The sequence below is a fragment of the Ptychodera flava genome, chromosome 20 (assembly GCF_041260155.1).
Source record: "Ptychodera flava strain L36383 chromosome 20, AS_Pfla_20210202, whole genome shotgun sequence".
NCBI lineage: Eukaryota > Metazoa > Hemichordata > Enteropneusta > Ptychoderidae > Ptychodera > Ptychodera flava.
The window spans coordinates 38,043,453-38,058,138 of NC_091947.1; the positions used below are offsets into that span (position 1 = coordinate 38,043,453).

General features: G+C 35.3%; 1 protein-coding gene across 1 annotated transcript in view; it reads right to left on the minus strand.

Moving 5' to 3' along the window:
• The window catches only part of LOC139120874 (cytoplasmic FMR1-interacting protein 2-like), a 393,869-nt gene that overhangs the window by 182,436 nt on the left and 196,747 nt on the right, over positions 1-14,686 (minus strand). Inside the window, exons 8-9 of the mRNA XM_070685497.1 lie at positions 14,554-14,658; positions 2,002-2,208 (exon numbers count right to left, since the gene is read on the minus strand). Of these exons, the coding sequence (XP_070541598.1) occupies positions 2,002-2,208; positions 14,554-14,658 (312 nt within the window). The remainder of the gene's footprint in view (positions 1-2,001; positions 2,209-14,553; positions 14,659-14,686) is intronic.

Consider the following 14,686-nt stretch of genomic DNA (forward strand, 5'->3'; position numbering starts at 1 on the left):
TATTGCTGATATGTGGCGTAACCATTACTATGGCGTTTACAACTCAGTGAATACGACACATGACCAGAAGTTTGTGTTAGATGTTGTTGAAAAGTGTACTCTCGATAATGATTTCATTGTTTACCCCAGTGACATTAGTGATGCCATAGGGAAACTACAGGCTGGTAAATCTGCTGGCCCTGACTATCTCTCAGCTGAGCATTTTATGTATGCAAGCAGTAAAGTTTCCATTTTACTCAGTATGTGTTTTACGGCGATGTTTGTGCATAATGTTTGCCCTAGTCGCCTTTCCGATACTGTTTTAGTTCCCATCATAAAGGACAAAAACAACAATATCAATGACAAAAGTAACTATCGTCCGATTGCAGTTTCGACAGTTGCTTCTAAGCTTATGGAATAAATTTTACTTAGAAATATTGAACGTTCTCTTGAAACGTCACATTACCAGTTTGGTTTCAAATCTGGTCACTCGACCGATATGTGTGTCTTTGTACTTAAAGAAGTAATCAACTACTATAGAAAGCATGGTAGTAATGTCATTGTCACTTTCATGGACGCCTCCAAGGCATTTGACAGAGTCAACCATTGGGTTCTCTTCAAAAAGTTGATTGATCGCAAAGTACCAGTGTATTTTGTCAGATTTCTCCTGAGATGGTATCGAACTCAACAGACTTTTATTCGCTGGGGTGCATGTACCTCCAGTGGTTTTACTGTCTCCAATGGTGTAAAGCAAGGTGGGATCTTGTCACCGAAGCTTTTTAATATCTATATTGATCATTTGAGCTTTATGCTGTCTAATTCCAAAACAGGTTGTAACATTGGAGGACTTTTCGTCAATCATTTAATATATGCTGATGATATTTGTCTGATTAGTCCTTCTGTCAAGGGAACTCAGAAGTTAGTCAATATTTGTAGTGACTATGGTGATACTCATGATATTTTATTTAATAACAAAAAGACCAAATGTATGTGTGTGAGATGCGATTCTTCTATGATTCGTCACATTCCTTCTGTGTATCTCAATGGAGTTAAATTAGTATTTGTCACAAAGAAGACACATTTGGGTTCTGTTCTCAACAATCACTTTTGTGATGATGACGATATCGAGTGACAGATGAGATGCTTTTATATATCAGCCAATATGCTTATGAGAAAATTTTCTCGATGTACCTTTGAAGTCAAGAGTGTTCTTTTCAAAACATATTGTTATCAATTGTATGGCGGTCCAATTCGGATGAAATATTCTGTTAATATTATGAGGAAATTGAAAGTTGCTTATAATAATGCTGCTCGTCTTTTATTGGGTTATGATAAACGTAGTAGTGCAAGCTCTATGTTTATATCTAACAGAATCAATAACTTTGATGCCTTGCTGCGAAGGAAAATTTATGGTTTAAAGCAAAGACTTCTTAGAAGCAGTAACGATATTGTACGATGTGTGTATGACTCATTATATTTAAACTCTGAAATGATAAAGTTATGGAATAAGCTTCTTTTTGTATAACTTAACCAAGCTTCGTATATTTATCACCAGATTTTCTTTTGTTGTTATATGGACAATGAGTCCGAAATAAAGTTTATAATAATAATAATAATAATAATAATAATAAAGGAAAGAAAGTATTGTCACGTATGGTAAATACCATTACCATATATATCTCTGCATGAGATATACACGTGTGAACGAACGCACATAATATGGATGTAGACTAATCAACAAGTCCCATATGCACTAAAAACAATATATTTATAACACAACTTGTAAATCAGAGAACTACCATGGACAATTTAATCAGGATAGTTTATGGTCAACTGAGGTCACTTTCATGATTATACTGAGGAATTGTACTGAATATGCTCATTTGGAAAGAGAAATGTCACTATAACGCCTCAATGCTCAATCTATGTGTTTATCCTAATTTACTGATTGTTCATAGAGATAATAGAAAAGTTATTAGATAAAAACCAATGTATTGATCCCATAATGAGGAAATTCCATACCTTACTCCTGCATGTTATCAAATCACTGATAACACCTGTATGCTCAGTAGAAATCCTAGGTAAGTGCTCTGCTATGTTATATTGAGAACCAATGGTACTTGAACCACAACTCCATCTTGATTTATTGTCTTCAAAATTTGACCCATTTTGAATGTATGAGAACAAAACAATCTGCATATCACCATATAGAGGAACCACTGGCAAAAACTGTGAAAATAAAGAAAATAAACAATGATTAAGTCTCTTGTGTCCCCCAGAACCCCTCATATGATGAACACTTTTGCCAACAAAACAAGTTGTGCACCAATAGATCATTGTTGTAAACCACATGCCTCTTTACGGCAACTGCTTAGCGCTACCCGTTAAGAGGCTGTGGTTGATTAGGCAGAGTTTGCGGATCAATCGCTGGTTTCCAGCACAGGCGGAATGAAGCCAATCAGAAAGTGCCCCTCATAAAACCATATAAATTTTTAACATAGGGTCAAAGTCCCTGAAGCTACTACAGACATGGATACAAAATTAAGTATTTCCTGACTGTATGAAATTATCTCACTAAGGTCATCCTAGGGACCTGTAAACCAAATATTAAAGCTGTCTGACCAGCAGTTTTGTAAAAACAAGCAACCCCAAGTCAACAGAGCTCTGCTGTGTTATGTAGAGTATAACATTTTGTGACACATGTATTGATGAAGAAGGTGGATATCTTTGACAGCTCATTGCTGGATGGCCTGACCAAAAATGGCAAAATTAGCTGCAAAAATACAAAATTGATGATTTCATCATAATTTCAATAATTACATTAAGATAAAGCCTGGGAACCTGTATACCAAATATCAAAGCTATCAGATGAGTAACTTTTGAGAAACAAATATTTTGATCTAAAATGGTAAAAATTGACCCAAAAATACAAAAATACCGTCAAGGACACTATGTGCTCACATTCAGTTTGAATTGGTTCATGCAAGAAATATTTAAACCAGAAAAAACAAGAATGATAAAAGAAAATAAGGTCTCCAACTTAGGTACTGGAGGTCATCTTTAGGGACATGCATATCAACTTCTATAGCAATGGGAGAAGCAGATCCTAAATACATACACAAATGTCCACAACAAAAAACAGAGAAGGCTTGATAAAAAATACCGTCAAGGACACTATGTGCTCACATTCGGTTTGAATTGGTCCATTCGAGAAATATTTAAAACAGGAAAAACAAGAATGACAAAAGCAAATAAGGTCTCCAACTTAGGTACTGGAGGTCATCTTTAGGAACATGCATATCAACTTCTATAGCAATGGGAGAAGCAGATCCTAAATACATAAGCAAATGTCAACAACAAAAAACAGAGAAGGCTTGATAAAAAGAAAAGGTGGGAGTGGGCAAAAAATGCACAAGGGATCTGGTAAAAAAGTAATGCTACATCATTGATCTTCCAAACCCTACCCCCTCCTGCATATCAAATGTTCCACCCCTTGGTATTACATAAGACCAAATGACAGGAAGTACATTTACAACCTTGGAGATTTTTAATTAATGCCTTGAGTGTTATCATTCTAATGTAAACAGCACTTAAGTTAGTTACAGATAGTGAAATGCCTTCCACTGTTGGTGGTGATTACAACATCTGGAATTATCCTGGATCCAAATTTCTCATCAGTTTTTTTATGTCGTACATAGAAAAGTTGCAAAAATTGGTCCAAAATGAAAAATCCCCTCAGCTTTGTTTTCTGGATCAAATTTTCCTACAAATTGGTATCAAATATGACAAAATTATGTTCACAGCCTTCAAAATTGTCTCACAACATATCCTGGGTTAGTATAGGTCATTTAAGGTCACAAACTGAGAAAAGTACCTAAAATATACAAATTTTGGGGTTTCCCAACACTTTGAGCAGAAAATTTATCTAATAACATCTTTCGGGACTTTATACCAAATTACAAAGCTATCAAACAAGGGACTTTATACCAAATTACAAAGCTATCAAACAAGTAATTTTGAGATAAAGTTTTCTTGACCAAAATGACAATATTGTCTAAAAATACAATTTTTTATATTTCAGGACAATTTCCACATATCTAACTATTGTCATCTCTGTACGTCTGTGTACCAGATATGAAAGCTGTCTGTCCAGAGGTTTTAAAAAGGAAATACTGTCTAAGATGTTTTGACCAAAAATGACAAAATTGCACAAAAATATTAATTTTCCCAATTTTGTCATAATTTCAACAAATTAGAAGAGTAACACCCTTGCAAAGAGACAACCCAAATTTGAGAGCGATTGGGCCGGCGGTTACAGAGAAGAATTTTTACTGAAAATGAGAAAAATCACAAAAAAATTCAGCAAAAATACACAATTAAGGATATCTTCACAATATTCATAAAACTGTATAAGGTTAACCTAAGGTACTTGCACACAAATTTTCAAAGCAATCAAAAAAGCGGTTCTTGACTTATTAATTCTTAACCATTTTCACATTTTGTAAGCTCATTTGCATAATTTTGGCAATGCAGACTTCATTTGAACAAAATCCCATCTATAGCCCAGGATGCATCCACACACCAAATACCAAGCTGAAACGTGCAGCGGTTTGCGTGTTTTTGATGTTGACGGACATACTGTACATACATACATACATACATACATACATACATACATACATACACATATACATACAGACGCCATCAACTTCAGCCTATACGATAAACTCACATTGGTAAAACCAAATGTGAGCTAAAAAAGAAAAGGTGGGAGTGGGCAAAAATGCACAAGGGATCTGGTAAAAAAGTAATGCTGCATCATTGATCTTCTAGACCCTACCCCCTCCTGAATATCAAATGTTCCACCCCTTGGTATTACATAAGACCAAATGACAAGAAGTACATTTACAACCTTGGAGATTTTTAATTAATGCCATGAGTGTTATCATTCTAATGTAAACAGCACTTAAGTTAGTTACAGATAGTGAAATGCCTTCCACTGTGGGCGGTGATTACAACATCTGGAATTATCCTGGATCCAAATTTCTCATCAGTTCTTGTATGTCTTACATAGAAAAGTTGCAAAAATTGGTCCAAAATGAAAAACATAGGGCCACAGTCCCTGAAGCTACTATAGACATGGATACAAAATTAAGTATTTCCTGACTGTATGAAATTATCTCACTAAGGTCATCCTACGGACAAGTAAACTAAATATTAAAGCTGTCTGACCAGCGGTTTTGAAAGAACAAGCAACTCAACAGTTGACAGAGCTCTGTTGTGTTATGTAGAGAATAACCTTTTGTGACACATGTATTGATGAAGAAGGTGGATATCTTTGATTAACATTGTGAGTTCTGTTTAATAAGTTGAGACTGTACATACTCAGAGAAAGCACACTGAAGAGACAAAGGTTTGAAACTTAAGAAGTTCAAGGTCATCAAAAGCATTATAAGGAATCATGTTACACTTTCATTGCACTGTTTACACAGATTGCATAATTGCTATAAATAGCACATGAGGAATCTTTATACAGCCCAGCTTTACCATAAAAACCCTATCACTTTGACCACTCTTTAATTGACCACTCTATTTTTTTCCTCAAAAAGTAATCTTATTTTATCCTTACCAAGTCAACCATAAATGGAAATTAGAACTTCTCTATCTCTATCTCTATCTCTATTGACTATTTTGAGCAATTTCTTTTAGATAACATACAGGGTATAAATGACGGTTCAGAATATGTCAAAGTTGGGATTCAGGAAAGTTGCCTTTACATGTTTTAATCCTCCAAGATGGTAAGCATTTCACTATGAACTGTCAAAAAAAGTTGAACTTTCTGATAATTCTACACTAAAATTATTTTGGCTTTGATGATTTCCTTATTAATTCAATTATTTAAAATCATATTAATTATTTTTTAAATCATATTATTATTTTTTCTGGGTGAATTGATAGGGTTTATACAGTACAAGAATTACATACAATGTAAGTCAAATTTTGACCAAAAATGACAAAAAAATTCCTTAAAAATACAGATTTGCATATTTCATCACAATTTGAGCAAGTCTAAGTTGGGTTACCCTAGGGACCTGTATACCAAATAAACAAAGCTGTCTGACCAGCGGTTATGAAGAAGAAGATTTTTACCAAAAACACCTTTTTTGGCATTAATTTGCCTATTTTCAACAATATCAAAAAATTAAAAAAAATAGTTTCTCAAAATCATATTTTTCATCTACACAACAAATATCAAATCAGTAAGTACTGCGGTTCTCAAGATATTTGAGTGGACGGACGCCTCACAAACGGACATACATAACATACATACATACATACAGACTGACGACGGACGCCGGACGGATACCCATCCCAATAGCTTCTATAGACTATAGTCTATAGTAGCTAAAAAATCACCTCAGCTTTGTTTTCTGGATCAAATTTTCCTACAAATTGGTACCAAATATGACAAAATTATGTTCACAGCCTTCAAAATTGTCTCACAACATATCCTGGGTTGGTGTAGGTCATTTAAGGTCACAAACTGAGAAAAGTACCTAATATATACAAATTTTGGGGTTTCCCAACACTTTGAGCAGGAAATTTATCTAATAACATCTTTCGGGACTTTATACCAAATTACAAAGCTATCAAACAAGGGACTTTATACCAAATTACAAAGCTATCAAACAAGTAATTTTGAGATAAAGTTTTCTTGACCAAAAATGACAATATTGTCTAAAAAATACAATTTTTTATATTTCAGGACAATTTCCACATATCTAACTATTGTCATCTCTGTACGTCTGTGTACCAGATATGAAAGCTGTCTGTCCAGGGGTTTTAAAAAGGAAATACTGTCTAAGATTTTTTGACCAAAAATGACAAAATTGCTTAAACATAGGGCCAAAGTCCCTGAAGCTACTATAGACATGGATACAAAATTAAGTATTTCCTAACTGTATGAAATTATCTCACTAAGGTCATCCTAGGGACTTGTAAACCGAATATTAAAGCTGTCTGACCAGCGGTTTTGAAAAACAAGCGACTCAACAGTTGACAGAGCTCTGCTGTGTTATGTAGAGAACAACCTTTTGTGACACATGTATTGATGAAGAAGGTGGATATCTTTGATAGCTCATTTCAGGATGGCCTGACCAAAAATGGAAAAAAAAATTCTGTAAAAATACAGATTTGCATATTTCATCACAATTTGAACAAATCTAAGTTGGGTTATCCCTAGGGACCTGTATACCAAATAACAAAGCTGTCTGACCAGTGGTTATGAAGAAGATTTTTTACCAAAAACGCCTTTTTTGGTGCTAATTTGCATATTTTCAACAATATCAAAAAATACCGTCAAGGACACTATGTGCTCACATTAGGTTTGAATTGGTCCATTCAAGAAATATTTAAACCAGAAAAACAAGAATTACATAAGCAAATAAGGTCTCCATCTTAGGTACTGGAGGTCATCTTTAGGAACATGCACATCAACTTCCATAGCAATGGGAGAAGAGATCCTAAATACATAAGCAAATGTCAACAACAAAAAAACAGAGAAGGCTTGATAAAAAAAGAAAAGGTGGGAGTGGGCAAAAATGCACAAGGGATCTGGTAAAAAAGTAATGCTGCATCATCAATCTTCTAGACCCTACCCCCTCCTGAATATCAAATGTTCCATCCCTTGGTATTACATAAGACCAAATGACAAGAAGTACATTTACAACCTTGGAGATTTTTAATTAATGCCATGAGTGTTATCATTCTAATGTAAACAGCACTTAAGTTAGTTACAGATAGTGAAATGCCTTCCACTGTGGGCGGTGATTACAACATCTGGAATTATCCTGGATCCAAATTTCTCATCAGTTCTTGTATGTCTTACATAGAAAAGTTGCAAAAATTGGGCCAAAATGAAAAAAATCACCTCAGCTTTGTTTTCTGGATCAAATTTTCCTACAAATAGGTACCAAATATGACAAAATTATGTTCACAGCCTTCAAAATTGTCTCACAACATATCCTAGGTTGGTGTAGGTCATTTAAGGTCACAAACTGAGAAAAGTACCTAATATATACAAATTTTGGGGTTTCCCAACACTTTGAGCAGAAAATTTATCTAATAACATCTTTCGGGACTTTATACCAAATTACAAAGCTATCAAACACGGGACTTTATACCAAATTAACAAGTCATCGTTGATGACACAGTCCCCACTTGTTAATGGGTATTTTGATTACAGGTCCTCAAAGAGGATAGAGTCCTCTTCATTAGGTCTGTGATAAAAATACTTTTGAATGAATTCGCTTGATACATGTCTGAGTTATGGTTCAGGACATGAAAAAAATCGTAACAAAATGGTCGCACAGTGGCCATATTGGATCGCATCACAAAACAAATTGATGTGCATAGCTATGACATTGGTCGATGTCCTTGTACCAACTTTGAATAAAATTGGTTGAAACATGCGGATATGCCTGAGAAATGGCTCTGTACATGAAAAAATCGTAATAAAATGGCCGCCTGGCGGCCATATTGGACCGTATCACAAAACAGATTGACGTGCATATGTATGACATAGGTCAATGTCCTTGTACCAATTTTGAATAAAATCGGTTGAGATATGCCTGAGTTATGGCTCTGTATATGAAAAAATCGTAATAAAATGGCCGCACAGCGGCCATATTGGATCGTATCACAAAACAAATTGTCGTGCACAGCTATGACATTTGTCAATAAGCTTGTACCAACTTTGAATAAAATCGGTTGAAACGTGCCTGAGTTATGGCTCTGTACATGAAAAAATCGTAATAAAATGGCCGCCTGGCGGCCATATTGGATCGTATCATGAAACAAATTGACGTGCATATCTATGACATTGGTCAATGTCCTTGTACCAACTCTGAATAAAATCGGTCGAAACATGCCTGAGTAATGGCTCTGTACATGAAAAAATCGTAATAAAATGGCCGCCTGGCGGCCATATTGGATCGTATCACAAAACAAATTGATGTGTATATCAATGACATTGGTCGATGTCCTTGTACCAACTTTGAATAAAATCGGTCGAAACATGCCTGAGTAATGGCTCTGTACGTGAAAAAATCGTAATAAATGGCCGCCTGGCAGCCATATTGGATCGTATCATGAAACAAATTGACGTGCATATCTATGACATTGGTCAATGTCCTTGTACCAACTCTGAATAAAATCGGTCGAAACATGCCTGAGTAATGGCTCTGTACATGAAAAAATCGTAATAAAATGGCCGCCTGGCGGCCATATTGGATCGTATCATAAAACAAATTGATGTGCATATCAATGACATTGGTCAATAACCTTGTACCAACTCTGAATAAAATCGGTCGAAACATGCCTGAGTAATGGCTCTGTACGTGAAAAATCGTAATAAAATGGCCGCCTGGCAGCCATATTGGATCGTATCACAAAACAAATTGACGTGCATCTGTATGACATTGGTCAATGTCCTTGTACCAACTTTGAATAAAATCAGTTGGAACATGCCTGAGTTATGGCTCTGTACATGAAAAAATCGTAATAAAATGGCCGCCTGGCGGCCATATTGGATCGTATCACAAAACAAATCGACGTGCATCTGTATGACATAAGGAGTAATCCTTGTACCAAGTTTGAATGAAATCGCTCCAGGCATCTCTGAGATACCTGCGTGAACGGACGGACGCACGCACGGACGGACGCACGCACGGACATGACCAAACCTATAAGTCCCCCCGGACGGTGTCCGTGGGGACTAAAAACATGCTATCAAACAAGTAATTTTGAGATAAAGTTTTCTTGACCAAAAATGACAATATTGTCTAAAAAATACAATTTTTTATATTTCAGGACAATTTCCACATATCTAACTATTGTCATCTCTGTACGTCTGTGTACCAGATATGAAAGCTGTCTGTCCAGAGGTTTTAAAAAGGAAATACTGTCTAAGATGTTTTGACCAAAAATGACAAAATTGCACAAAAATAGTAATTTTCCCAATTTTGTCATAATTTCAACAAATTAGAAGAGTAACACCCTTGCAAAGAGACAACCCAAATTTGAGAGCGATTGGGCTGGCGGTTTCAGAGAAGAATTTTTACTGAAAATGAGAAAAATCACAAAAAAATTCAGCAAAAATACAAAATTAAGGATATCTGCACAATATTCATAAAACTGTATAAGGTTAACCTAAGGTACTTGCACACAAATTTTCAAAGCAATCAAAAAAGCAGTTCTTGAGTTATTAATTCTTAACCATTTTCACATTTTGTAAGCTCATTTGCATAATTTTGGCAATGCAGACTTCATTTGAACAAAATCCCATCTATAGCCCAGGATGCATCCACACACCAAATACCAAGCTGAAACGTGCAGCGGTTTGCGTGTTTTTGTTGTTGACGGACATACTGTACATACATACATACACACATACATACATACATACAGACTCCATCAACTTCAGCCTATACGATAAACTCACATTGGTAAAACCAAATGTGAGCTAAAAATTGAAGATTTCATAAAATTCCAATATATCACACTAAGACAACCCCCAGGAACCTGTATACCAAATGTCAAAGGCATCAGACAAGTAGTTTTTGAGAAACACATTTTTTGACCAAAAATGGCAAAAATTGCATCATAAATATTGTAGTTTTCCTGACAACTTAGCAAGTGATATGCATAAAAGTCCTAAGCGATTTTGGGGCTTTTATAGTGCTAAGACTAAATCACATAGTTTGCCTAGTATTTTAAAAGGTAACGGCAAAGATGTGTCAACGGCTTTTGACAAAGCTCAACTTTTTAATGATTTTTTTTATTCAACTTTTAATCATGATAGTACTTGTACTGATAGTGAATTTAATTTTAATAGCGATGCCCATTCAAATCCTGCCTTGGGTGATATTGTTTTTACAGTTGATGAAGTTTACAATGTTCTTAAAAATTTAGATCCCAATAAGGCTGTGGGCAATGACAAGTTATCTCCCCGTCTTCTTCGGGAATGTGCCAGGGAGTTATCCCCTTCTCTGTGTGACCTTTTTAACATGTCATTGAATGCGGGAAAGCTACCATCACAGTGGAAACATGCTAATGTTATTCCTGTGTATAAGAAAGGTCTGAGGGAAGACGTTTGTAATTATAGACCTGTTTCTTTGTTGAGCTCAGCCAGCAAAGTGATGGAAAGGTGTTTATTCAATAGAGTTTATCCAATCTTATCTGAAAAGATATATAGTTTACAACATGGTTTCTGCAAGGGGAAGTCATGTAGTACCCAACTTGTACAAATTGTTCATGACATCGGAGAAGTCTTAGATAAAGGAGGACAGGTGGATATGCTTTATCTGGACTTCTCAAAGGCATTTGACAAAGTACCTCATGACAAATTATTAAATAAGTTGCATTCTTTTGGTTTTAATGGTATGCTGCATAATTGGTTCTCTAATTATTTGTCACATCGAAGACAGAGAGCGGTAGTTGAAGGTGAATGCTCAGATTGGTTGCCTGTTCCTTCAGGAGTTCCCCAGGGATCCATTTTGGGTCCTTTTTTATTTTTATTATATGTCAATGATATGCCCGTCTGTGTATCTTCTAAGACTACCTTAGCTCTCTTTGCTGATGACTCCAAGTGTTTTCGTGTGATAAAAAATTCACAAGATTGTGAAGCTTTACAGAGAGATATTCATTCTCTTTATAGCTGGAGTGTCAAATGGGGTATGACTTTTAATACAGGAAAGTGCAATGTCCTCCACTTTACACGTTGTAAAAAATTTCTGAATTTTGATTATATCATGAATGGTAATGACTTAGCATCAGTTAAAAAATACTGTGATTTAGGTGTTGATCTCACTTTCGACTTGAATTGGAATACTCACATTGATCGTATTTGCATGAAATCTCATAGAGTGCTTGGCATGATCAAGCGCACTTGTGGCTACAAATGTGACTCTAAAACACCTTAAGCTCTTTACTGTTCACTAATGCGTAGTCATCTGGAGTACGGAAGTGTCGTTTGGGCAGCCCAGTCTAAGCGCAACTTAGTAAAAATTGAAAAAATCCAAAGAGCAGCAACAAGGTATATTCTTAATTATCCCACTGACATTGATTATAAGCAAAGATTAGTTGCTGTAAACCTTTTACCGTTGTCATTTCGCAGGGAGATTCTTGATCTGATTTTCTTTTATAAATGCACTACTGGGAAATACTCTTTAAATGTTCATAAGTATGTCAAAACTCACTCATCTAAAATTAATACACGTTCTAGTGCTGATACAAATGCACTGGATAGAAACCATTGTAAAACTGTCACTTTCCAACACCTTCTCTTTAATAGAATTGTCATTCTCTGGAACAATTTACCGGCGACAATTAGAACCACTGCTTCACTTTGTACATTTAGAGTAACATTGACGAAATGGTATTGGGATAAATTTTATAACTGTTTTGATCCAGACAACACTTGTACGTGGATTTCTCGTTGTCTGTGTAGCAGGTGCAGACCTATGTAGATTTTATTTGATTTTTTTTAGACTTTCTTCATTTTTTATCTCCTGTATGTTATTGTTGTTTGCTTTTTTCATTTGTACATATTTCATTTCATTAGGGTGACTGGCTTTGTATAGGTGGTTCGCACCTGTTTCAGTCATCCTATCCTATGTCGGTACACGTATCGTGTCCGCTGTGGATGAATATTATAAATAAATAAATAAATAAATAAATAAATAAATAAATAAATACAAAATTTCAGATTTCATCATATATTCAATATATTATATTTATTTCATCTGTAGGAACCTGTATACCAAATATCAAAGCTGTCAGACGAGCAGTTGCGATGACATAAAGTTTTGACCAAAAATGACAAAAAAATTCCTTAAAAATACAAATTTGTATATTTCATCACAATTTGAACAAATCTAACTGAAGTCATCCCTAGGGACCTGTATACTAAATAACAAAGCTGTCTGACCAGGGGTTATGAAGTAGAAGATTTTTTACTAAAAAGCCTTTTTTTGGCGCTAATTTGCATATTTTCAACAATATCAAAAAAAATTAAAAAAAAACAGTTTCTCAAAAAATCATATTGTTCAATTACGCAAAAATATTGAATCAGTAAGTACTGCGGTTCTCAAGATATTTGAGTGGACAGACGCCGCACAAACAGACACATACATACATACATACATACATACATACATACATACAGACTGACCATGGACGCCAGACGGATACCCATCCCAATAGCTTCTATAGACTATAGTCTATAGTAGCTAAAAACATAGTCTGGCCTTTCTGTGTCCAGCTTGATTTGATTGCATTTAGCTGGTCCCAAAGTGACAGACTGAACATGGCATGCCAAGTTCTGACTGAATTTCAGGTCCCAGGCTCTGGTAGGCCATGTGGGCTATCATTTCATGTATTTTGGTTCTCCCAGAGAAAAGTTGGTAGTCAGTGGACGCGGGACTACCGCTAATTTCGAGCCCTGACATCTGTACCAAGTTTCATCAAGTTGATGCAGTATTTCTGGACATATCACTGTAAATTAGAAAGTTCATTAAATCTGCAAATCAGCAGTTAATTTACATGATACTAATATATATCTTTGCATGCCATAACATTAATGTCTTCATACAGTAGTTGCTGCAGTATTTCTAGACATATCACCTGACACTATACTCCCATTTAACATATTTCATAAGTAAATATTTACTTGATAGATGTGCAAAAGGGGAAGTAATATAAGTGCCCAACATATGAATTGCACCATGGAGATTTTTGGCTCCATGATTGCACAATGGCACAGTTCATATATTGTACCTTTTTACATGAGAATTGAGAGTGAGGCTTGGTGGCGCATAAAGCAACTATAGTTGAGTTAAACAGGAAATATCACTGCAAGCACAGAGTATGAGAGAAGTTTGGATGAAGAGAGAGTTTGGATAATAATCGCAATCATACCAGTCCATAATCCAATAACACTAGGTCAGATTTCGTAAGATAATAGTTCTAAGCATAGACACAAAACAGCACAGAACAGACAGTAAATAGACACTACACAAACAATGTCAAATCCATGAAAGAAAGATATATGGACCTCTGGCCAAAAGGCCAAGAAGTGATGTCAGGTGTTTTGAAAATAGTAAGCGCATCCTGCCCCACATGTGGCAACCACCATATATCAATCTGTAAGTCAAATAGGTAGTGGTCACTAACTAAGGCCCAATGTCACTGATGCCATCAGCGATCATTTGTCGAAGAGAGATATAATTTATCTACCAGCTTATGATACCTGCCAAAAAAGCGTTTGAATGTAGAAACAAGTCTTGCTCGGGTGTAACCTTGATTTAACAGTTTGTAAGAGAGATGGCTATGTCTCTCTACAAAATCACCATATGAACTGCATGCTCTTGCATATGGAATATGCTGTCACATAGGCTTTCAGAAAGATGTCAATCAGATGGGATATGTCACTTATTTTATATATATATAATCTATCTCGATTTTTTAAATTAAGGCTTAGTAAAATACAATGAAAATATCATTTATGAAGTTTACCTTGAAAAACTTGTCAATTTTTGACAGATTCAATTTCTTCTTGGTCTCCATTTTGTAAATGTTTGCTGTAGAACCATCGATTAGGAAAAGACAGAATCCCATAACCTGTAAAGAAAGAAATTCTATTTAAGGG